Genomic DNA, 26,925 nt, shown 5'->3' with positions numbered 1-26,925 from the left:
GCAAATTGATGTAGGAGACAGTTGCTTGCAGCTCTGTCTAAGGAGGAAAGTTAACCTCTCCCCTAAGCAGGACAACGTCCTATGTTGTCCAACGTTTTCGTTTTAGGATTTATTCGATTCTGCCCAACGCAAGTACCAAAAACATTAGGCGTGTTAGTGGTATGCTAAGCTGTATGTGCTACGTGTTACCCACGTGGTGAAAGAAAACAACAAAAACTGATCCTTCTGCCGAGGTTAACTTATCTTCCATGGTCATCAATAAACTTCAGAATTTATGCGTCATCACTGAACCAGCAGCGTCATCTACGCCGTAGTGTGGAACCGTACGTCGTGAATTACGCCGTACTGGTGCGGCTCAGCGCAAGTAATAGCAGAACCTGCATGGCCACCTAGCCTTCGGTGATGTAATTACAGCCCGAGTAGAGGCTACAACATCTGTCCTATATGTAAGCTACGGGCACAGTTGCTATGTGGGACCATAAATCAGGCTGTTGTGATGGGGTCTGATATTTTTGTGAATTTTTTTTTCTGCATAGCTGCATCAGATATTCTTCCATTATGATCAGCTGTTATAATCTGATTGTGGCTAATTTTGAATCATCCTGATTGATCGTGTTGATATATGAAGGGATGGAGGAAAGTCCACCGCTTTTAATGTGAATTAAAGAGTTTGGTGAAGGAGCAGTCAAGCATTTCTGGTTGGCTGGTTCCGTTGATGTCGGTCCCTGTAAAGTTCATCTTCACTGTTAAGACGCGCTCATTATGTTGTTGAAAACTTGTCTAATTTTTTCTTTCCGATACCAAGGCTTTCCTAGCTGTTACTAGCCCTAACTGAACCATTAACAGCATGATTTTTAATTTTCGTAACAAATTAAACATTTTTTAATGAAAATTAAATAAAAATTATACATTTAATGAAAAAACTCAGGAATTAATTTTAAAGTGCAGCTACAGATGAATAAAACAGTCATTTATATTTTGAGATTTGAACACATTGAGCCAATTGTCCATCACAGAAGTTTCTCTGCTCTTCTTTCAACTGAATATGTTCAGGCTCGTACCACTTTCAGAGATGTATCTCTGACTCGGGAATCGACCACGGCTCCAGATCAGGACTGCAGTGAACAATCCATTTAGCCAATAAAAATCAATGTTTAAATTAGTTGCCAGTAAATTTATTTATCAATTTTTATTGTGTCATCACACGTCTTGTTTCATGCTGGATCGGAACTTCCAAGATTTCTTAAAGGAATAATGACGTTCATGTTTTTTTTTTTTAATGGCATCAATCAATATAACAGCTTAAAGAAGAGTTTTTTTTTTTTTTTTTTAAGCAGATATTTTTGTCTCTGTTTGGGTTTGTTCTGTCCGACGGTGGGTGTGTTTTACCTGTGAGCGCATGCTTGTTTTTGTAAGTGCAGAGAACAGAGAAAACATACACATACCATCAAAAACATGCTTGGTGCAGGTTTTTTTTCCTTCAATAGAATCAAAAATCTCAAGAGAGATCAACTAAAGTGTGAAGAAATCATTTCCAGTGTTTTTTCTTGTCAGTTGGCATGAGCCTTTAACATAATTCTGCTTATTGTAACACCTCATAGCTACATAAAAAGGTTTAAGTCACAGCTCAGTTTTTAATCTGATTTGTGGATTAATCATTTTAATAATCGATAGATGAATTAACAATAAAGATATTCGTTAGTTGCAGCCCTACTCCAGATATTCAATTACACATTAGATGTAACATTTCCAACAACCGCCAGGAGCTGGTCCTTTCTCTCATTCCTGAAAATCCGATCCATCTATCTTTCCCTCGGTCATGATAAACTTCTGCTTTTTCATATGATGGGTCCTGAAATTTTCTAGCAAAATTTGTCACTTTTCTGGAAACCAAAGCTTTGCATAGTGAACTTGTCGCAGCTTTCCTGGTTGGACTTTCCAGCCTAAACTAACGCCATATTGCCAACATAACGTCACGTCTAGATGGCTGCTTCTATCCGTTTCTTCACCCGGTGACTCAAAACAGGGTAATATTACGTAACCTAAAGTATTTGGATTCTGTTCATAAAAGATCTATAGTACTTGCTCATGTTTTCTATATTACTCTGATTTTCAGCAGTATTGGCAAGTATTTCCAACACTGCCGTCTGCATCAGAACATCTCTACTCTAAAGACATTTATATTTTATTTTAACGTGACTTCAGGCCATATTTCCTTTCAACAAGCACACGCCCATGACAAATGTCCTCGTTGTCTTCCTGATAAGGATCGGATTCTCTAGTCACAACTCGATGAATCCACCGTTTGTATTTTCATATTTCTCACTGTTCTCCGTGTTCATTTTCTCCAGGTGAGTTTCAGGTTTGTCAAATACGCCAATATGTGTTCACATTTGAAATATAACCATATATCAACCTCAAAATGAATCATTGATGGGGGGGGGGGGATTGTTTTTTCGTCTGTACTCCACTTGAGCTCTGACCCTTCAAAGGGAAGCGGCTTACTCCCAGAAACCTCCACAGGCTCTTGTGCTGCGTTCAGAGTAAATTTCCCCTCATTAGCATAGCATGAGCTGCAGGTGTGTAGCACGACATGTTACACAGTGTGAATAATCCTCTTTATTTCTCCTCCCCCTCGCCTACATCACACATTCCCATAATGCAGCCTGTTACCAGGTTGAACTGACAGGACTGACAATAGCAGCAGGTGTGCAAATATCCCTCGGACCCAATGGACAAAGAGCTTAAATAGTGCGGGTAAATAAGTTTTATTTGAATGGTAAGATAGTCGGCATGTAGGAAGACACAGCTTGAGGGTTCAAGTAAGATTAACTTTAAACAGAACCTGTTTATGACACAGCAAAACATGCAGGTGTTTCTTTAAAGCATCTCTAAAGCTGTATATACAGACTGAATAAACATCCTTGGTACCTTGTTTGTGTGATTTGCGTTTTTTTTTGCCTCCTCTTCAAACATGGAGGCTGCGTCAGTTGGATGTTAATATCTATCTGTACAGTCTGTGTAATAGAACAGCCACCTATAAAACCGCTTCAGCCCATTAAAGTGTCATCTCCCTGAATTGGAAAACTGTCAGAAACAGGTTTTTTCGTAAACTTCACGTACACGCACCAGACTTGATAAGATCTCTCTGACACGGGTTTTGTGCTTTTTGTCACAACTGTTCTGTTTGAATTATATCAAGATATCAGTAACCCTTGCCGGAGTCCTGGAGGGGAATGAAACAGCCGTTCCTGGACGACTATGTTTGGGCTGGAGTGTTGCATCAGTGCTGCGGTTTGTCAGAAACGTCTGCGTTGTTCTCGTACAACAACAGTAAAAGAGCTCAATAGCAGTAACTTATATTTCTGCTCTCCAATTTACTAGCCTTGCTTTCTTACTCAGTGATTTATCAGCAGATTTTACAACCCTTTGTACCATTTCTCCCCATAAAGAACCTTTGTGTTTGAGCAGACTGTGCAAACCTGACCTGAGGCATGAGGCACGAAGCGCTGAACTTTTTCAATATTGATCTAAGATTGTAATCTTTTCCTAACCCTCAACCAAGAGCTTTTTATGGTTACTTCAATGCAACCATAAAGATGTAAATCATGCTTTAGTTGTCAGGACCGAATCCTGTAAAGAAGAAAGAGATGATGTTATTAATTTAATTGGAAGGGAAAAAAGTAAGCAGTTGATTTGTCACTATTGAATCATCGTTTTGACTGTAATTGCACATCAACTTTCATTTAAATGAACGCAGCTCTGAACATGTTATTGAAATATCACTGCTTTGAGAATCCATCTGAGAGACTTCTGCATTTGATAAAAGTATTAGAAAAAAAATCTTGCAGTATTCATGAGTCTGTCTGGTTTTTTTTTTTTTATTCAGTTACACAATCAAGAGGAACAATGCACGCGGTCTCAGGAAAAGCTCTCACCACATTATGAAGGTCCTGAAACCTTCGCTGGGATTAACAATTGGTTACATGAAATGTTTGATCAGACTTTTAATATTTTTGGGAGCTCCGGCTCATTTACAGCATGTCCGTGTGTGTTTCTGCTGGCTTCTGAACTCTTGCATGTAGTCGTACTGCGGGATGGCAGCGGCAGAAGCGAGATCAAGGCCTGTGAGGCCCCGCGTTGGCAGGGCTTCCCCTCTTTGTACAGCCACTGATGATTCTTTTAAATGACATTCCTACGAGGGAAATTGATCCACTTTCTCCTCGTCAGAGGTTCTGAATCATGGTGTAATTTTTCAAATACCTGCACAACCTTGGGGGAAGGAATGTTGTTGTGTTTTTTTTTTCCCTTTTTCTTTTGAATACACTGTATTTTTCCCCTCCCCTGCTGATGAACAAGAGGAGAAACTGAATGATTACACTGTTTCAAAGGCATTACAGGCAGCTGATTAAAGTGTTAGGTTGGAGTTAGCCAAGGTTAACCATCCATAATGAAACACTTTGAAAATAATGATACGCTGCATGGTTTTATGAAGGCTTGTGGCTGCTCGCTCAGCAGTGCTGACCTTCAGCAGTTCCACTAGCTAATCGCAGCGATCCCTCTGCACCACGCAGTTTCGAGAGTCCATTAGTTTCTGATATGCATCCGGGAAAGACGAGCTTCCACAACTTCTTTTTCTAAAGCCGATGTTTCGTCACCAAGGAAGGCAACCCATTCTCACGCTCATTCACCACCGTGAGGTGCATCCTCGGCTGCTGCTGTGATTTGTGAACATGCATTTGTGCATCCAGCAGTTAAGGCTGACACGTCAATGACCAACAGAGTCAAACAAACCTTCATTTTTTTCGGACAGCATGGCACAACTATACGGCTCTTCAGAGGTGGACAGAGTACTGGACCCCAGTACTTGAGTAAGAGTACAAATACTACTGGTCAAACTTTACTCTGTTACAAGTAAAAGTAGCTTAGTCAAAATATTACTCGAGTAAGATTAGAAAAGTACTTGCTTTTAAAGGTACTTAAGTATCCAAAAGTAAATGCTTTTAAATTTACTTTAAGTAAAATTAAGAGTAAGAGTAAATTTCTTATTTTCCACATCAGTAAATTACTATTTTTTCTAAATTAATTGTTGCGGCTCTGTCTTGACAAACGCAGGCTACTTTGGCGCTATCGTTTTGAGGAGGCTTGACGTATTTCCGCTTTACGTACATCCCAGTGGAGAGCGTGCACTGTGATAGGTCTCCTCCTTTGACAAAAACAGTTTGTGTCCAATAGGATTTTAGGGAAGAAGAAAAAAGAGCAGACCTGAAAGTAACAAGTACTTTTCAGCCTTCCTAGAAATTTACTTGAGTAAAAGTAAAAATATTTGTCTTGGAAATGTATTCAAGTAAGAGTAATAAGTACCAAAGAAATCTAATACTCAAGTAAAGTACAAATCCTCTGGATATGTACTTAAGTACAGTACTCAAGTAAATTTACTCCGTTACTGTCCAACACTGCGGCTCTTGCACCACCTACATAATGATAATAGTAGTTGAACAATATTACCTCACTTGTGAATACTTGTAGTCTTTTATTGCAAGGCATGTGGCCAGTTATAAAAACAGCTGCATATTAAACACCTGGGTAGTCTGGATCACACTCCACACAGTTCGTATAGAAACCTGGCTGCTTTCCACGTCGGCCTTTACTAAGAGCAGATCTACAAAGAGGAACGGCAATGTTAGGTCTACTTATGAAGTAAAAGGGAGCTGAAGAACAGCTTCATCTATCTTTGCAAAGTTTCCTATCCTTTAATATAAGTATGTATTTTTATTGTCCTCATAATAAATCTTGTGTTAATATCCTCGTGAGAAGTCTGAGGGGCATGTTGATAACAGACAAATCTGTACATTTCTGCCTATGACACTCCTGCAGTGTTCACTGTTAATTACGGATTTAACAGCCCGCAGATTTGATTTAAATGCTGCTGTTATTGAAATAGCTTGTCATAATGTTCTGCAAGCGCTTCTGCTGATCTGTGCTATTTCCATGTGTAGGAGGGGCGGGCACCGGGCAGAGGGGTATAAATGTAAATGGCTGTATTATCCAGCTGCTTGACGCACAGAAGCAAATTCCTTCCAGCTTTAGTTGATTTAGCAGCGCCTTTCCACCAAATTTAGGCTATCGTGTATGATCATACACCCACAGTTTGTAGTGCGATATGCAGTCAGCCAGTCCTAACGTAATTATTTACATTGCAGGCGCACAAAGAGCCAGCTCAGTGTTCAGCATCACCTGGGAAGGATGTCAATGTTTTTCTGAACATTACAGCCCTAACAGGACATTAACAAATAGAAATAATTGCCAAGTTATTTCATTCATCACCACATTCTCTCATAACAGGTAAGCTTAAAGCAGGAACAACAAAGTCATGCATAAATCAAAGTAGTTTCCTTTTCCAAGCCAGAACCCCCCTGAGAGGTAACTTGGTGCTTAATTAAAATCCAGAAGGATCATGTTTTAAGTGGAGGTGAGCGAGCACTGAATAACAATGACCAACTGTGCCTCAGAGCCTAGTGGTGTGTTTTTTGGGAGAAAAAAAAAAACTATCTTTCTTGTAAATATTAATAATAATAATAATTGAGATACAATATGCAAGAGGAAATCTGTTTTTAGTGCATTGTTGTATCAGGATCGTTGTAAATATATCCTTTCCTGGCATCAGAACCTGCCAAAACCAGGACCGACGTATTAATCTCATAATTAACCATGCAGGATTAGAATGAAACATCTCATTATTAGACATTGTTTGATAGATTACCCCTTCATTGGAGTGTTGTTGAAGGGTTTGGTTTTTTGCAATCTCTTGCATATACAAGTCAACTGTAGTACGTCCCCTTTTAACTGTGAAAATTGTGACTCAGAGTCTCGAACAGGAAGTATTATTATTATTATTATTTTGATTATTATTATACTACAGAGATTTGTATGGAAGGGTGAAACGGTTTCCATGAAATCTTACTAAGTCTTACCTTTTTTGTTAATCGGTTAACAAATGTGGCAGCGAGTAGGGGGAAAAAAATCAAGAAATGGCGGTAATTGTTAAGCCGTGCAATAAGGTTAGCAGAGGCAGAGAGATGAGGACAGTCATATAAATCTTGCTAATATCACCTAACATGAGCCTGGAGTCATAACCTCAAAAGCAGAGCTGTTTCAGCCAAACCTCTGAACGTATTAGATAGTGCAATGATGCGTTTAATTGCCTGTGAGTTAAACTTTCACTGATTAGAAGAAGAATATCTTCTTTTTTTATTCAAGATAATATCATTGTCTCTCTTTGAATGCAAAGCAAAGGTGCCTGTGGGGTAATACAATGTTTTGCCAGGCTTATTAACACTTTTACTCTCGCAAAACATGACAAATAATGTAACCCATAAAGTAGTACCCATTTACATGTAACACTCCATGTCTTTCATGTAGATTTAGTTTTAGTACAGAGATGTTTGTTTTTGACATTTTCTATATAACAGTAGTGGTCTTGAGGGCTCAACTTGTCCCTGATGTTTGAGTTTCCAGATGTGACGTTTCTGCACTGACGGGTCTCTGGGCTACAGCCAGCGATACAGATGAAAATGATCAGATGAAAGACGATGTGGCATCACATTTTTCTAGGGAGGGCAATCTGAATATAAACTGTCCTACATATTGCTGCTTCTGCAGGCATCTCGACTGTGTCTTCACCGGCTCTTCGGATAGCCAAAAAAGGAAAAGCACATTTAAAAAAAAAAAGGAATGTGTCTAGTTATCAGCAGGGGGAAGAAAGATACAAAAAACACTCTTCCAGATCAAATCCGCTCAATTACAGAGCTCTGGAGAGCTATCCCAGAGCAACCCTCCCATTGGCTAATCAGTCACAGCAAATTGCAGCAGTGAATATTTCAGACTCAGCAGATCTGAATAAAGACGTCACAGTTATTTCACTGGTGTTCTGTACCCTTGAATAATTTCAGAGGCCATGAGGTGGAACCTGCAGAAATAGCATGACTCTCGATTTGGGAAGGAAGGGAAAAGTCAAGGGAGGAAAGCAAACACCAGCGCTGTCAGTCAGTGTGGCGAGCTAATTGGCTCGACGTCTTTAGTGAAGATAAATGAAGAGATTAATGCTCTCTATGTGTCCGGTGAATCTCCCTCTCTGGCTTCAGGTAAATTAGCTGATGACAAGCTGACAGTGGGAATTCTGTTTCCCTCCGACTTCAAGCTCTAATCACTACTTTACACCATGGCTCCCCCTGTTGAAGTCAGTGATTTTTCTCATCACTCTTTTATAATTGATTAATTGAATTAGTGGTATTTGTGTTCTGATACAGGAGCAGGGAAACTCAAATATTATGATCTATAGAAGGGTTTTGTTGCAAACTCGTTCACATTTTATGTCTATATGTGCAAGAAAAAGGCTCAAGATGTAACGCATTCTGATGCTATATATATATATATATATATATATATATATGTATATATATATATATATCTCATGGAGGGACAGGATTGGAGAAGTGGGTCAAACACGGCTAATGAAGATAAATGAAGAGTGATGGGAGAACATGTGCAGGGGAATGTGCAGGTGCAGAGCAGATTGTGTTCCATTCATTTATTTTAGTGTAGAAACTCACAGCATGGTCCTAAAATAGAGGTCAAGGCTCAAATACAGAAAATGTCAGTGACCTGCTTTTTTAGCTCCTTGCACTTAAGAAATGGGATAAAAGTGCTCAGAGGGAGCTTTGGTCAAAGGAGCAAATCGATACAGAGCCGGGAGGGGGGTATACAGACACAATGTATATGATTATGTCCAGTTGTATAAAATGAAGAGGTCCAGAGTTATTTGTCTGTGCACTCTTTTATGCTTGCACTCTTTCATGTGTTTTATTTTCCTTTTTTATAACTGCTGAGTTTATATAACGCTAGGGGTGTAACAATATATTGTGCCACGAAATTTCGCGATACAAAAACGTCACAATACGTGTCGTGGAGGTGACAAGGTGTATCGCGATATTGGGTTATTAATATTAATCTATTGTGTTGACTAGTAACGCGCATCCGACCACGCGTGCCGACCGCGCCTCGACCCGCGGACCAAAATCTTACTACGCTCAGAAAAAAGTAGTACCGTTTTACTTTTACTTATGTAAGGCTGGTGTAGAGTTAAGCTTTACCTTATTAAATTAAACCTTTTTCGGGTCGTGAGTAGGATAAACACGGGGACAACTTCTGCGTGAGTTTGCGTGTACTTCAATGTCCGCTCAACAGCGTAGGATTTCAGAACATCAACACAGCACCTAGTGCTGTATCACTCCGCCCAATCTAAAACAGACTAATCACTACAGATAAACTGACTAGTGTAATTATAGTCCCTGATTTACATCAGAATATAAAGAATATATTTATAAAATAATGAACCCTGAATTACCAAAATAACCTTAACAAAAATAAATCTCCTCTTACACTTATAAGGTGAGCATGAATCAATCTTATTTATGATGTAAAGTTGTATGTATTTATTTACTTGTGAAATTTCTGGAAAAGAAAAAAGTCAAATCATACATGAGAGAAACTATTCAGTTTGTGGAAAAATATTTGTACTTGGATGAAACTGAAGATGCATAATGAAAACCTGACATTTACTTTTAGTTCAGTTTGTGGAAAATGGTTGGCCTGGCTTTCTCTTTAAAACTTAAACAGTTATAAAGCATTACAAACTGTAACAATAGGGCAAATGCACAGCATTATTTTGTGTCTTTCAAATAAAAGACAATTTTTTTCTAGTCATATGTTCCTCATGCAAGGTTGTTAAAAAAATACTGCTATAATATCGTATCGTTATCGTGACCTCAATATCGTACCGTATCGTGAGATTAGTGTATCGTTACACCCCTATATAACGCACATGCAAGTGCAAGATAAACTGACGTTCACTTATTTGCCTGATGGTATTAATAGGGAAATCTTGGATTTAAAGAGTCCCATTTGATTGGCCACACGGTGACTAATGTCATCAAACAGGAATGAATTTTGCATAGAGGCTTGTTTTCCTGACATGTGAGGGCATGATCTGAGTCACCCTATGAATCTCCGACCGTCCTCCTAATGTCGAGAAAACGGCACAGTTTAGCATTCTGGTTTAAAGATGGGCTTTTTGTCTTTGCTCTTAATCTCGGTATGTGTCAGTGCAATGATATGGAATCAATTTAATGCTCAGTGTTGGTAATTATTCAAAGCTGGTATTTCAATCTCACGCTCCTTTTGAAGTAGAAAATGTAAAATTGACATTTTGAGTTTAAATACTGTTAAAAATACTAGTGAAGCACTTAGCCTGACGGTGGCTGTCACAGGAAAAACAATGCCTGTGACTCAACAGCTGTCAGGTTTGCTAATGATGGCCTGGTGTGCTGTCAATCTAGCAGATGAATGGACAATAGCATGCTAAGGAGAACATTTCTGAAACAGCTAATTGTGTCTTAGAGCTCACTCAGGCATTCTGTAAGTACTACGTGCTCACAGATGTCTTTTCCAGCTGCCATTTCTTTATGGACCTTAAAGACATTACAGAAGCAATGCATTGGCTCTTTTTATGATCCAGTGTTGTTGCACATCAAGTCTTTATGATTATAGGTACATTATTGCAGCCACAGTTGAATGAAAAAAAAAAAAAAAAAACGACGCGTGTGGAAATGGAACAAAGCAAAGCATCTATATCCGTGCATTTTCATTATTTTGTGTAATTTGCCCCTGTCATTCCGTTAATCTCTGCCAACTTGTTGATTGTCAGTTTGGAGACACTTTTTTGGAGGGGAGCCCAAGAGTATTTGCAGCCGGACCTCTGTCAATAGCGCCAAGCAACACAGCCACAAATTGGAATGTGGTACAGTTCTGGGAAAGCAGCCAAGATTTAAATTAGACAATAACCTCTGCTCTCTCTATATTGCCTCTCTTTTCCAGCTGCAGGCCTAGCTATTTGTTTAATACAGTCAGTCCTGTAGTATATAATAGACTGATATATGAGTCACCGCTCAGCAGTTTGTGCTTTTCAGATTTATAGAGATTGAACAACTGGCTGGTTTGTGCTTACTGTGGTCCTCTGGTAAGAATAACAGGAAAGACACAGGTTGCACTCCAGCTTGGAAACTATGGTCAGAGCACAAACAGGAAGCTCTGAAAATCTGTTACAGGACTTGAACATTTTCTTTAGAAGTAGGAAAAGATTGAGATGCTTCCAGCTGGCTGCATTTACAGGCACATATGTGCTCCAGTTTGGTGGATAATAGTTAAGCTGATTCAAATAAACATTAATACGAAATAGAATTTTGTTTATTGCCAATACCGAGAAGAAGGCTCATCACTTAACAACATTGGCCTGATGTTTATGGTCTCATCGTTTCTTGCAACTACATGGTTAAATGTGTTACAGATGAACCGCTTGTTTGGGGCTGTGGTTGCCTGAATTATAAATGTGCATCGTAATGTATTGTTTTGATTCACAAAAATGAAATTCAGTGCTATTCTGACATTACAAGAGAAGAAATGGGAGCCAGTTCTGAGTCCATCGCTAAAAGCTCTTGACTGTGCACATTCCCAAAGCCATTTATAATGAGTGTATTATCCAGTAATGGCACACAGGGAATAGAAAAATGCATCAGTGCTGCTGGAGCAGGAGGGGACTCCACCCCCTGCAGCTTTCAAAAGAGCTTTATGTGAATCCAAGTCCCAGGGCTCAAAAGCCATCCGACAAACCAGGAAAAGTGGCTCGGCCGTCATCGTTACAGTCACCGAAAACAAACCTGTTTCCAGTGGCAGAAAGTTGTTTTTCTTCTTTATGACATTTGGCCATCTATTTTTTTTTTCTTCTTTTGTTAATGTCCTCTTGATCCTGTGTAGAGAAGTGACAAGCAGTGCTATAGTTAAGATCCACACCTCCGATACCATCTAGAGCTGGAGTCGCATCAAAGCTGCTGAGAGTAAACAGGCTTTGGAGATGGCTTAACAGTAAGAGCAAGACATCAGCGGCAAGCCAAGCCTTTCTCATGTTGCTTCCTCAAGAGCTGTGTGTCCGTGCAACAGCGGCCTTTGTGAGAAAGCTACACCATGTTTCTGAGGCCCTCTCCATCGCCCTAAGCTCTTTTGTGGCTGTGGGCCAATGGTTTTGCCCCCTGCCAGATCAAAGATGGAACCCTGTTTAGCTTGTGCTTTCTTTTAGGATTTGCTCTTAAGAGTACAGAGCAGTTTTAGCAAGCAGGCACAAAGCTGGATGTTGGATGTTGACCCGGCTCCTATTGAGACTGCTGGGCTCAGACTCTTGGTCCATTATGACAAATGCTGAGAGCATCTTTGTTTTAGAAGCATTTATAACCCTCGGGACTAGCACAAAATTAAATGCAATGGGATTTAAAAAGAGGTAACTGATGAACATCGGTGTATCGTTGGGCATTGTGTGATATGTTTTTGTTGGTGACGTTTGTTGTTTTTAATGGTTTGATCCAGATAATGAGGATTGTTTTGTTTACAGCATGTTCACAGTTATACATGAAACTGTAAGATAAGATAACTCTAAGATGAGATGTCTTGATGTTTACAACTTGGCTATAATTTGAAGTCAGAGTCACTTTGAGCCGCATGGACATGCTGCTCTCATGTTGGTGATGAGTAGGTGGGTGTGTCCACCCATTTAATTTAATTTAGACTGAAGTAACAACAAAATTGGGAGTTGTGCTGCTTTGATTTTTTTTTTCTTAAACATTTAAGATACTTTACATATAACTCTAGTGGATGAGTAAAACGGGTCACTTTTGGCATAGAATGTACTCGGATTCGATCTAAACTGATAATTTAACACCATCAGAGGCTTAATTGTTGTGACTTTTTTAAATTCTTTGACCAAATTCCTGCAAAACCACTATGAAGTGTTTTTGCGCATGAATTTCAGCAGCTTAGCTTTGTTGTTCATAGTTGTCGATGCCATGCTGATATTAGCTCAAAGCTGGCTGTAAGAACCTTTGTGCAAATCAACTGCCTTACAGAAAAATGTAAAACTGCAGTGTTGGGGAGAAAAAGAAACTAGTAGAAAACCAAATGCAGCTGTGTACATGACGTCTACTGCTCGGTGATTGACAGCTTTTCTGCCTGAACTAATGTCTAAACTGATGCAGAAAACTCAACCAGTCGTATTCATTAATACTTAAAAGGACATGGCACAGAATTAATACACACTTTTTTCACTTTGTTCTGTTTGTGTCTTCATATTATCACTCTTTTACACCAAGTCTGTGTTGGAATATAAATTTGAGGAATATGCTGAATGCACAGAGAGCAGTTTGCCTTTTACTGTCTTTCAACGCTGCCATAATGACTGGGAAGCCTGAAAAAACACGAAGCATATTGCTGAGCTGTGAATTCACTTGCAAGTTTTTCCGTTATTTTGATAGTTAAGCTCGTCATTTTGGTTGGAAACCTAAGTTCATACACTGTGACAGAATTATAATCTTCCTATACCATGAAGAGCAATTTGAGGAACTAAGGCCCTTATTTTGGACGGCCACATCTGTAATGTCTCATATTTAACCAAAGTTAGTAATGACATCCTCTAGAAAAATAAAGTAAAGCGTTGAAATATCAGATAGGAAATTTTTTTTGAGATCTGGTGAGCATTTAGTGGGACGGTTGATATCTCTTTTAGCGTTTTAACTCGCATTCATGTTTGCCAGAATAAAACAAGCTCCGATGACACTATTTCAGGCCGCTGTGGTCTGTGTGTAGTTTGGGAGGGAGAGTAATCGCCAAACAGCTTGAGCAACTCCGTAATTGGCCTCATTTAGGCTTTTTCTCATGTCGGATTCTCCTTGCTGCTGTGATTGTACCACTGCAAGGCCAACGAGGAGTGAGAGGCTTACGGTGAACTTCCTGTCAGTGCCACCTCATGCGGTTGAGGACTAGCAGTCTTAATGGTGGAAGACAGTGCTGGGCTAGGGGAGTAATGATTTTAGCTTTAAACTGAATTACCAATCGATCGCCCTACAGATCAGAACACAGCCTGCAAGCTGACTGTCAGGCACGCTGTGTTGTGGAGTCGCTATACAAATTGACTTCTGCACACATAGGAGGGAATATATATCTACAGTATATGTGTCAGCGCAGCGCTGCCTGTGCAGTGGCCTGCTGGGTGTGAATGGGCCTTGTGATCACCAGGGCGGTAGCTGCTGAGTGTTTATGCTAAATTGGGGTTATAAATATTTCGCGAGCAGGACCTCAGGAATCATAAGATAACTTTCTCAGAGGCTACAAAAGACCCCAACCAGGATCACAGGGATGGAAAGAAAAAAAAAAAAAAAGGTGTTGCGCTGTTGAGACTGACTCCGGTCCTTTTCTGCTCAGAAGACCAGCTCAAACCTGGCAGCGAGCCGAACTTTAAAGGAAATTGCATAAAATAATACATAGCAGATTATAGTGGTTTCTGGGGATTGGAGGTTGAGTTTTAACTGTTGTGTTTTCGCAGCCTTTTATGGAGACCGCTGGAGAACGTATTAGCACAAGTGTCATGTTCCAGGGAACACATGCTAGGCTGTGATTACTGAGCTCAAACTGAACTGTAAAATCACTTGTCAGCAGTTGATTTGTTTCTGGAAAAGCTTGGCCTCTTGATTGAATTAGTTTGGTGGTTTTCAGTGGGGAGCAAGTACGTGTCCAATTTGGTTACTCACACGCAGACAGCACTGATATTGTGACTTTTTGATTGTACTGTAGAACCAAACAGCGCTTTGCTCATGCTTTTCTGAAAACGCATGTTGAAAGAAAACGCTTTCTTTTTATTTTGTTTTTCCTTTGAGGGGAAAAAAATGTCATGTTACACTTTCCAATTTATGCTTTAGAGCCATTAACAAAGCAGTTTTTAAAGCTTACATACAAATGTACAGACCAGTGAATGTTTTGGATTTGCATGCACGCAGAAATTGGACGAGATATCAGAGACTTTCAGGCGTGAGTAATATGGCTCTTTGTTATCCAGTTCATGTTTACTGATGGCATCTGAGTGGTTACTCCATCATATTGGGGGTGAGACGGGGTTATGTTGGTGCAATATTGTGTCTGCCCTGAGGTTGAAATAATTTTGTTTTCTGTAATAGCTGTAAAACACCTTATTTCCCACTGGACATACTTTCATACAAATATTTCTTCACTAGGGTTGAAAAAGTAAGGGTGAAAATAAGAGAGAAGAAAATAAGGGGCTTAAAATTACACTGCTTTTAGTCAAAAACAACAACAAACTGCCTCTTCATGGTGCCTGCTTTGTCTGTTATAGATAGATTGACTGCAGCTTTTATAGTTATTCACATAATATGTCTGAAGTATTACCTGAACTAGAAAGGCTAACAAAATGAACAATACATTGAAAGAAACCCTAAAAATTCAGATTTATGCCACCCACTGCACGGTTGCTTGGCTTTCCTGTCTGCCTGCAATCATGCAGACAGTGGAGTCTTTTCACATTAGGATCAGCGTCCATGTAAGCTCTTAATTCTCTCCTGTTAAACAGTTATTGAAGAAATGTGCTGCTGGTGCAGAAAGAGAAATAAAAACACCGAGTGCCCAGCTCCACCATGCAGCCATGTCTGGCTCGTAGCGTGGCTCACGTTACAGAGCACCCTTAACAGTGAATTTACTAGAAGCCTCTAGGCCCACAGCTGTCTTAAAGTGCCCTTTCTATGGTTTCACCATGATTCTCTTCTGCCAGGGCATGTAAACCGAAAGAAGCTTGTGACAGTTGGTTGCGCTTCAGCGGTATTTGTCACGCAGAAATCGAGCGACCGGACACCTCAGGTTACCGAACTTTTGCTTTACGTCCCGCGTTTGCCTCCATAAATCTTCTACACGTTGGTGTCCGTGCAGTTGGCTCCCCTCATGTAGCTCGTCACATCATTTTAATTACAGAGCCTTCATTGTCTGCGCTGACCCATTTTAGCGCAGTCCCTCACCGTCAGCTGCGCGGTCCCTCCAATCACACTTAATTTCATCTGGCATTTGACTCAATCGACAGTGGCGCAAACATGAACACTGGACGCACCCCCCCCTCCCAGAAATGAATTGGGAGTAACAGTCTCAACTGCCTGCTGTAATTGTCCGCTGAGGCCTCCAGCCCAACATGGTACACCTTTTTAATAGTGAAGGTTGATATCAGTGGCTGGGGACATTTCTTAGAATATTTAGTCCCAGTCCTCTTTGGAGATTAAGAGCTGCTCTTCGACGCCCATAGAAACCCAATAAAATATGACTCTCAGAGACAGAGCTTCGCCCCACTAATTGGCACTTGGACTTAACTTGAGTTTCCTCTAATGAAGCTAATGTGAGTCAGATCAATGTCTGCGGTTACAATATGTTGATGGGGCGTACCTCATCTGATGAGGTTTGCTTTTAATGACTCATCGTGTTGTGATTTACAAACATCCGTGTTTGTTAAGCTGTCATCTCCACAACCCGATGATGTGTAACACTCCAATCAAGTGAGTTGAAAACTATTAACGCCAGAAAGAAATTTACATGGAGTCGGATGGTTCACCACAGATTTCAGCTTTCACCCCAAACAAGAAATTTCCCCCAGAGTCTCTAAGAACCATCTACACAGGGCAATAATCAGCCCACTTGAGAAATGTTTTCACATCCAGACAGACACAGGGACGGGAGAAAGAGAGACGGCCTTGTATGTAGCCTTATCTCCACTCATAATCAGAACAATGTTCCTTGTGCTTGAAGAGAGAAGGATATCTCTGTGACTTCAATTTATTATCTACAAGAAGAAGAGGGACAGAGTAACACTTCCGAGATAAGGCCAGCATAAGGTTAATTAGCAGCCAAGTGGCTGACGTAACCCAGCCATGTCGTGTCTCCAAGTTACATGCAGTTTGGGAAGTGGGGGAGCGCTAGCAGTTGACAGATGTTGCTCACTGGAGTCCTGTTAGTGTGTGTGCATGTGCCTTTACACATTTGCATGAGCATTTGTATGTAAAGTCAGATGTAGTTTAGTGGGACAGCTCCAGGTTACGACGGCACCGGAGGCCTCGGCAGCTCCAACCACCTGCTCCGGCAACCGCTGGCTGTGCTTGTGACTCATCTTCTCATTGGTGCAGAACACTGTTAACACCGCTGCTGACTCCCCGCTCGCTCTCCAGGGCATGGGCTAATTAATGGATACCATTCGCAGTTGATTAGTAGCAGTTCTTTCAGTAATTACATACACATACTAACCACTCGGAAGAAAAAAGAGAATTAAAAGAAAACACAAATAGTTAGAAAAATATATGAATGCACTGTTGAGTTCACACACGCTGATCTTAAATTTGTTTTCACTATTGTTTGGTCTCTGCTCTGATAAGAAGCATAATTTTTTCAGTCTCTGTCTATTTCATTTTTTCTCTTTTTCATCTTTGATGGTGCTCTAAGAGGGCGACTTTGTAATAAACACACAAAAGAGATAACTGCGGAGCTTTGTTGGAAATGGGTAGAGTTGTCGGTGGAACCTCGCAAAGACACAAATACGCTGCGATTCTTTCTCCTCTGGGCTGTGTAGGCTGGGTTTTGCTCTGCTCACTCACACAGAGGTGCATTGTGTTCCTGGGGCCAGCTGCTAGCCCATAATTCTTCATTCTGTGTCCCATTGTTCCTACCTGTCAGCGTGGTTGTGTCTTCGAAGAAAGGAAGTGGCTGCCATTTTGCCAGCAGAGTGTTTGTGGGCTCGGAGGGGCACGTTATGAAAACATGCTATTTCTTACCAAACGACGTGGTTTTAACAGATTATGAGCCGCATTAACCGCCGTTGCATTTCTGCAAGGGCGGATCTCACTGTTTCTGCATTGTTAGCTTTCACATTTATTAATCTGATACATGTTGGCACTGGAGTAGAGAATAATGTTTTATTGTAGTGACACAGTGAAATGAAATTGTTCATGAGCATGGAGTTAAATGAAATGTTGAACCCAGTTCTTATTGACCCACAATGTACTCCACCCACATTAAAAACACTCTCCACCTCCTTATTTCCCCCCAGTATCACTCCTCTCCCATAGGTTATTTGAAGTTAATAACCTGCCACTGCATCGTGATACTTGGCTTTGTGATGCAAACATATCCTTAATTGCCATCCCATAAGAGCTGAATAGCCAGACCAGATTCTCATTACTCTGGTTTGAATTGGCCAGGGCCTCTCTCCTGCCTCTCATCATGTAACAATAATCGCAGAGTGGCAGAATGTGGCCGTGCATGTAGAGAAAAGGGTTAACTCGGTGTGCAAACATTCAGGGCCGAGTGTGACGGTCCGTTTGAGTGACATGTGTCTTTTCAAAAAAGGGAGAGCTGGCCAAGTTACACAGGATGTTTCTGGGCTAATTGTGTGTTGTTTTTTCCATTTTTCTCATCTGCAGTTCCAGAATAACAACAATTACATGAACATGGCTGAAGCAAATGGCGCCCTGCTTGCTGCAGGAGACGTGAGTATACCTTACCTTTTTCCAGATTCAAATTTCTATTGGAGCACAGGGCAGAAAGAGAAACCAAAGTCTGATGAAATATTTCCGATAAGAAGTACTTATGATGATGAGTAAAGATTTCAGGATCACAGGAAACATGTCTTTGACTGTCTAAAACACTCGTCTTTGTTCTTAAAGCCATACAATAGTTCACAGATATGAAAAGATGAAGTAAGCTCACCCTGTACTGTCACGTAGTTCGGATAGCTGAATTTAATGTGATCTGACAGCTTTGACTGCACTCTGAGAGATAAGGTGATATCTCCCAAAACTGGTTATATAAAACACCAGTTTTCTTCATCTTTTAAGGACATAACGAAGGGTTATAAAGAGATTCCACAGTTGTGTCAACTCTGAGCACTTTCTATCTGTTGGTTCTTACAAAAAGGGAAATATCTCCGACCAGATTTTGCTGCGGAGCTGCAGGAATAATAGCGCCCTGTATTATTGCATTAAAAGAAAGAAGGGAGTGGTTGTTTCTCTGGTGGTATATAACTTCTTCTGTGAGCCATAATGCTCTTAACACTGAGCTAAATTTACCCATTTTTATTCCCCCCTCCACCCACTCCGCTGCCCTGTCATTAGAGACAAGTGTACCAAAAATACCCATCGTGCTCCACGGTTTCATTCAGAGATTGATCTGGCTTTAAATCCCACAGCAAAGCATCATTGCACAGCTCAAATATACTGAGATAGATGTCATTGTTAAGCTCATTGTATTCATTCATGTCAGCTGGGCAGCAGGGATGCAACTGTGACATACAAGCTCAGGCAGCTACACGCAAGCGTATAGAGCGCGTGACCTTGTGTTCGTAAACTGGCCGCCTTCACAAAGCCACAGAGTATTATAGAAGAAGTCTAATTTTCCCCCACATTTACGCTGAGTGGGCACATCCTCTGTATCCACGGGCTGCAGAGGCCCACTGCAGCAAAGACCACATCAACACAGGCTGCTTGGAGAGCGTTCAGCCCCCAGCTGTGAGGGCCCACTGTGGCAGCGAGGGAAAGAGGAGATGGGGGGGGGTGCTCCTTGATAAAAACAGCCCATCTCATTTGCATTTAATCAAAAGGAACAACTGTTTCCAGTGTTAGGGCACAGATGGTATTGTGCTTAGAGTGAAAGAAAGAGGGAGAAGAAGACTTAGATTTTCTTTAAAGTAGTAGAGTGGTGTTTACTGCAACATGAGCTGATGGGAGACTAAAGTAACTCATTTGACTTATGAGGCTACATTAATCTACTTCATGTGATTAATTAATCGTTTATTGCCAGAGAAAAAGAAAAGTCTTGTTTATGATGACTCCACAATAAACCTCTAACTTTTAACTGCGAAGTTCCCTTAATTAAACCAGCTTTTATTAAATTGGGAGTTTTTTTTAGATATATTTTCTTTTTACTTCAGCCAATATGTTGTGCCAAATTATAAATGCTTGTTATAATATTAATGCTGAATGCATTGTAATATGAGGCGACTGACTGGGATGGCTTAGAGCTAAATAAAGACACCTGTTTACGTCCAGCTGTTGTTTGCACAATGCATCCTTTCAAAGTCAATGTGGATGCTGTCGTTCAGACGAAATGCTCCTACTTGAGGACGGCAGACCTGTATCTGCTGTGTTCGGACGGCCAGTGTATCATTTACCTTGTGCACTTAGAGGATGAGATAAGATGACCTTGGTGTGACTGGTAAAGCACACATCCTAGAGGGGGAAAGCTGGGCTGCTCCCCTCAGGGAAAAGGATACTGTACACTGAGATTGTGTTCCACTGAGATGTATCGTTTTACTCTCCAAATCAAATTAGACTCATGTAATGAGCTATAAATATGTAGAAATGGACTACAAATGATCCAAATTTGAAATAACGCTCATTATGGTGCTATGGTTGATGTTGTCATTTGAGTAGCTGCACTCTGGCCATCTAGATATTTGAAACTGGATCTTCAATCCAGCCTCTATTGATTCCGAGGCTTATTCTAGGCAGTAATTGCATGCTGCTGCCTTTAACAAGTCTTGGTTATTGCATCTGAGAATTGCATTACTACATTTATTGAGAGCCTGGGACTAGTGCCTGAAAAGCTTTTTTCTTGCTCTTTGCCCTGATATTGAAAAAGCATCATGGCATCACACCAAAAGGAGCATTCACTGCTTTATCTTCTTTTCCCTTGTTAAATTGTTTCATTTACTATATATAGGGTTAAAGTGCATGTATGTGTGTGTAGATAGATTGATAGGTAGATAGATGGCATTCAGCTGAGATTAGCTGTTGCTATAATAGTTGGAGTTGTATACTGCTGAGACTTTTGGAGTACAAAGAGTCACCAAAAAAAGCCGCAAGACTCAACTGTTGAAAGATATCAGTTGGGGAAAAAAAGATTAAAAAATGAGAATATTAAAGACACTGGAGTTACACTGTCAACACCAGCACCAGGAAGGAAAATAAATATTGCAATTTAATTAGCAAGTGTTTTTCTTTTTCAGTAAAGCATAATGGATAATTTTAATACTAATGCTATATTATATATATTTAAAATGTTCTTCCTAGACTAAGCATCTTTCTTTCAATAGTAAAATATTTAATAATAGGACCAATTGAAATGCAGTGAAATTGAACTATTTCATATTTTCACAAATCGAATAATGAAAGATGTTCCACGTGAGTTCATTTCATTTTAGTTTGACCAATTTAAGTGTTGTTCCTTTTGAACTGGACCTGCTCTCAGACCATGTTGCTCTAAAAGGTGATGGAACGGTGCTTTTAGTGTTGTGGTGATTCAGAAACTAACTTCAGTATTATGTTGTTTAGTCTTGAGTGATTCAGAAACTTCAGTGTTAGCAGAGATCGCTCCCACACCATTTCAAAGTGACATTTAAACTCACCAAAAGGCTCAAATAAATGTAATGCATATCTGATGTTACTCGTTTAAGCATCTATTTTCAAGGCAACATAAATAACCAATGTCTTACTCACGATCTTTGAACTGAGACTGACAAGTTGCAACGTGTCCAACTCACTCGAAGGAAAAAATAGAATATTGATAGTTTTAATCAAAGCACTGATAGGCAAATAGTTACGTATCCAATGTCCCACTGGGAGAAAAGAACCATTAAGAAGTTTCATTGGCTTAATTGTTAAAAAATATTGTTTGAATTATTCAAAATTTAAAATCATGAGAAATGTTTGTTGGTTAAGATGTGTCTCTCCTGGTTAGACACCAGCTTATATGTACCCAGGCTCAGCCCGGACAAATTTAAGTCCTGCTGTACGGTTTAACAATGTCATAAACCCAGGCTTGGTCACCGCGCTGGCACCATATTTATAGCTATATAAGAACTTGATTTGTGTCCTCTTTTTGGACAGTTTTAGCCACACAACTGTCGTACATGACTCCATGGTGGGGTTTTTTTTATGTAGTGCTGAATAAGGTTCTACTTTTACTGCACGGAGAAGCAACGTTAGCTTGCTCTGCACACTTGACGTTGCGAAGCATATTCTGTTTGTTTTTTTTTTAACAACGCAAATAATCAAAATAATAAATGGGCTGCTACTCTTTCAGACTAAAGTTTCAGCTGATCCAGCTTCAGACTGTTCTGTTGAGCCAGAGGCCAATACGCAACAGATTAAAGGGCAGCATGAAAAGTTGATGCAGTCAAGTGTGCCCCTCACTCTCGCATCACATGACAGCCTTATAATTGCTTACGTTGCGATTACTGTATTGCATTTTATGATATCGCGAGGCCAACAGCAACACTGAAGGAACTACAGGACTATCTGGCAGGTTCTGGTCACTCTTCGCATGCGACTACCATTTCCTGTTCTGCACAAGTCTGGGCTGTGGGGTACGCTGGGAAGACAGTTATTCCTTAAAAAAGGAATTATGTAAGCCCATCTAAATTGTACAAAAAAATCCTTTAGTCACCCAAAAACCACTTGGCAAAATATATTTTGGTCTGATGAGACAAATGCAGAATGTTTTGGCTTTACTTCTAAAATGTACGTTTGGTGTAAAGCCACGCCAAAGCATGATGGGAATAGAATTATGGTTTGGGGCTGCTTCTCTTCAGCAGGGCCAGGGCCACTTGTCAAGATAGATGGGAAAATGAATAGCTCCAAATATGTGGCACAAAACCTTCTGTCCTCTATCAAAAAACTGAAAATGAAGAGGAATTTTACATTCCAACATGGCAATGGTCCAAAGTACACATGAAAATCAATAAAACATGGTTTCAGAAGAGGAAAATCAAAGTCTTGGAATGGCCCAGTCAGAGCCCAGACCTCAATCACATTGAAAACCCGTGGATTTGCCCAAAAAGAGGAATGAAGAAGAGATCTCCTCATATTTTGAAGGAACTTGAACTTGTTTGCAAAGAAAAGAGGAAAGACGTTCCAAAAACTAGATGTGTAAAGTTAATACAGACTTATTTACAGTCTATTAGCTTCAAACTTTATGCTGTGCTACAAAAGACAAAATGTGCTTCTGAAAAGTCTTAATTGGGAGGAGTGTATTTCAAATATTCCTAATGAAGACTTCTTCTCTTCTCTGGATTTTTGTTTTTGGAACATTAAGGACATAACACGTCTGTTATTTATTTTCAATCCTGCAATTTCATAAGAGTGTGGATACATGCATATTATCATACCGTTTGCTTAGTTGAAGCTTTACTTTAATCCTGTTGGACGTTGGTAATTTATGCCAGCAACATAATTGTCATCAGTTTGAATGTCCATCAACGCATGGCCCACCTATCAGATGCTGCTGGACTATACTTAAGGTTCATTGTACAGAGTCATGCTCAGTATGCCTGATTTCAGTCCCAACACTTTCTGTTGACCCTGAAATACACTTAACACCTTTTTTTTTTAACTTTTTTTTCATTGTTGCCACCACAAAGATAACATAGGTGATGGGAGTGAAATGTTAAATCTGTGATAGAGATTTGAAGGAAAAAGACCTCAGGAATAATTTAAAGTAACATTTTTTTGTATTCAAAGGAATATTAGATTATTTTTAGGAAGTGTTGTATAGCCTTAACGGTGTCCCGTCCCTACTATCGGTAAAATCATCCAAGGTATCTGTTGACTCTCCACCTGGTCTTCTCTTGGCACAGTTGTGTTTTGCTTTACAAGAATGTCACACTAGAGTATGTTAATAAAATGAAAAGCAACTTAACCAAACCTTTAGGAGACCTATAATAAGGCTAAAGTTCCTTTGTTTTTCTTTAGAGATAACATATTCACTTTACAGTACATACGACAGTTGAGTGAGGTTGACTCAGGCTAGAGATCCAGACGTGCTCCTAACAAATTTAAATTAGCTTTGCAGGTATGTCTAGCTACCACCAGTTGGATGACAAGAGAGCAGGCGATGTAATCTGGATCCAGAGAGTGGAGATGGCTGCAGTTGAGGATTAGCTGAGGACTGTTTGAATCAGCTTTGGCATCCAAAGTTAAAGACTTTTCCTTTAAAAACTGAACAGAAGACGACATCAAGTTAGGCATTTGCAAGGTTGATGTATTTGCTGTTTTGCTGACAAAAGTTCAATTTATTCTGCTTCACAACACTCTCCCGTTGACTCGTCCTCTTCGCTCTGAGTACATCACCTCGTTCTTTGGTCTGATAGGTTGAGTGCTGCTAACCAATTGCGTGCAAAGGCAGTTTGATAAGCAACTGTTGGATTGGGGGGCCCTATGGATCGTTTTTCAGACCTTACATCTTTGTAGAGTCTGATCCCTCAGGCTAGTATCCGCTTTAAATTATGGGGTATTTCAAATCAGTGCAATGTAAATAAATTCATAATCGTAAATATGAAGGTTTCTGAAAAGAAAAACACGTAGTGAATTAAATGGTGCAGCAGACATTTGATCATCTCCTGTTCCCACTTTAAAAATTGTGTTTTCTTTTCGGCTGAGAGTGGGGTTGTATGAGGTATTGTTATTTTGAGCAGTTGGTATCTTACCTGCAGTAAACACGGGTCAGAGCGCTCTATGTTTTGAGAATCATTGAGGAATTATGAAGGAAAGCAAGGCCAACATCTACTCAGAATAATGGCTGTAGAAGAACACATTTCCCCAACTAAAACAACTCAAACTTCATAAATTTTACAACTCCACTTAAAACAAACTAAAGAAGTTGCATAATTCAGTCGTGAGAGGGTCTTATCTCTGGAGAACATAGAGATGTATAAAGCTTAATTTGATTTTACATTAGTTTTGCTATTCTTGAGCATGTTAGCATGCAAACCTTCACATGTAGTTCACTGTAGTGCTGTGGAATTAGCTATGATATATTTGCATGTGAAAGATTAATTGTATTTATAATGGATTACATTTAATACTTCTAACAGTGAGTAAGAAATGCAGATTCCCCCCCACACCCACTCTGGATGCTTGTGCTGGCGTAAATCAAGCCTCTCTGTTACGAGCCTTTTTCTATGTCCTCTTGTTTTCCAGTGCAATGAGAAACAGACACACAGCTCCTCTCACTGCCGTGTTGTCCGTTGCCCAGCTCTTAGCGTGTACATGCCCGTACATCCTAACCCACCATCTGACATGGCAATTGGCTCTGTTGAGCCCTTCAGAAAAAATTTAAATGGATAATCAGGCTTGTGATGCAAAGAAAGTGGATTGTGCATCTCTTAATCTCTGAAAAGAGCCCCTTAAGCTGCTCCTGGTGCAGAATTAGACTGGCTTTATGTGAAATGACACCAAACAGTGTACAACACAGAAACACTCTGTGGGTACCAGTAAAATCTGGCACCTCCTCCCCAGGGAGAAGGCCTTCTCTTCACAGACAGCTGACATCTTCCATAACCCCCCATATGAGACTCAAACTCCATGTCTCCATTATCAGTGCCCCTGGTGTAGACGGTAATTTGCATTGTCATTAACAAAGAGAAGGCGATGCACACAAGCCGTCTTTGATACTGATCGTGCTCCGTTTCCCTCCCCCAAAGTAATATTTTGTTTCTCTCAATCCTGCACTTCCACACTGTTTAGCAGAGAGTAAACACCAGCATTCCTCTGCACCGTGTGCATGTCTGTGTTTCACTTAAAGGTCACAGTCATGCTTGTGCTGTTCTCCTTCAAAAGCAGATATGACCTCAGCCAACCTTCATCTTTGACATTTGTCTCAAATCTCCAGGTTGGCTCAGATTCAGGCCACAGTACGTGGGAATATAGAATCCAGTGTCCTATATAATCCTGCCCTGATTTAACTTTAATTGATATAACGCCACAAAAAAGCTATTCCCATCAGCAAATTGCGTCAATTGTTGAATAAGAACACAATGTGCAATTGATATTTTTTTTTTTTTTTTTTTTTTTTATTCCCCCGCTGCAGTGGCTTACCTTTGTGGTGCCAGAGTATCTCACAGTCTGTGACACTGATGGTGTCGGGCACCTCACGATTAAGACGGGGCAGATGAGTTGCTGTAAGAGTGATGGTAATTGAGTGCCGGTGTCCTCAGTTTGTTACACGACATGATCCAGAAGAGACTGCGGACAGATCAGTAAGCCGGCAGAGTTTGACCCTGCTCCAGACGGGAAGGAGCTCTGTGATGACGGCCGACCTCTGGTCCGCTCCACGTCCTCCCCACAACCTTGTGTCTGAGTCGTGACAGCTTTGCTTGATTTAACTTTACATACCTACTAGGAATGGGCGATATTTTACCGTTCACGATATACCGTCCAAAAAATTCCTCACGATAAGAATTTGTCATCTCGCGGTAAAAACGATAAATTCCCTTTTATAAAGTTTTTGTGTAAAAATGATTTATGGTTCTGAGTGGAAGGAAGGAAGGAAGGAAGGAAGGAAGGAAGGAAGGAAGGAAGGAAGGAAGGAAGGAAGGAAGGAAGGAAGGAAGGAAGGAAGGAAGGAAGGAAGGAAGGAAGGAAGGAAGGAAGGAAGGAAGGAAGGAAGGAAGGAAGGAAGGAAGGAAGGAAGGAAGGAAGGAAGGAAGGAAGGAAGGAAGGAAGGAAGGAAGGAAGGAAGGAAGGAAGGAAGGAAGGAAGGAAGGAAGGAAGGAAGGAAGGAAGGAAGGAAGGAAGGAAGGAAGGAAGGAAGGAAGGAAGGAAGGAAGGAAGGAAGGAAGGAAGGAAGGAAGGAAGGAAGGAAGGAAGGAAGGAAGGAAGGAAGGAAGGAAGGAAGGAAGGAAGGAAGGAAGGAAGGAAGGAAGGAAGGAAGGAAGGAAGGAAGGAAGGAAGGAAGGAAGGAAGGAAGGAAGGAAGGAAGGAAGGAAGGAAGGAAGGAAGGAAGGAAATCAATCTGAGAGCGAGATAGATTTATAGTTGAATTGGTATTTTTTAATCGTTATCGGGATAAATGCCGGAAATTATCATGATACATTTTTTAGTCCATACCGCCCATCCCTAATACCTACACTGCATTTTGAATTGCGTGCAGGCATTTGTAGCGAGCTATGACGGG

General features: G+C 40.4%; 1 protein-coding gene across 1 annotated transcript in view; it reads left to right on the top strand.

The window, feature by feature from the left end:
* The window catches only part of tox3 (TOX high mobility group box family member 3), a 47,177-nt gene that overhangs the window by 7,452 nt on the left and 12,800 nt on the right, over nucleotides 1-26,925 (top strand). The window contains exon 2 of the mRNA XM_061745787.1: nucleotides 18,399-18,464. Within this exon, the coding sequence (XP_061601771.1) occupies nucleotides 18,399-18,464 (66 nt within the window). The remainder of the gene's footprint in view (nucleotides 1-18,398; nucleotides 18,465-26,925) is intronic.

Source organism: Cololabis saira, chromosome 2, assembly GCF_033807715.1.
Source record: "Cololabis saira isolate AMF1-May2022 chromosome 2, fColSai1.1, whole genome shotgun sequence".
Taxonomy (NCBI): Eukaryota; Metazoa; Chordata; class Actinopteri; order Beloniformes; family Belonidae; genus Cololabis; species Cololabis saira.
The sequence above is the reverse complement of the archived record's forward strand: the minus strand, read 5'-3'. Positions and strand labels throughout refer to the sequence as shown.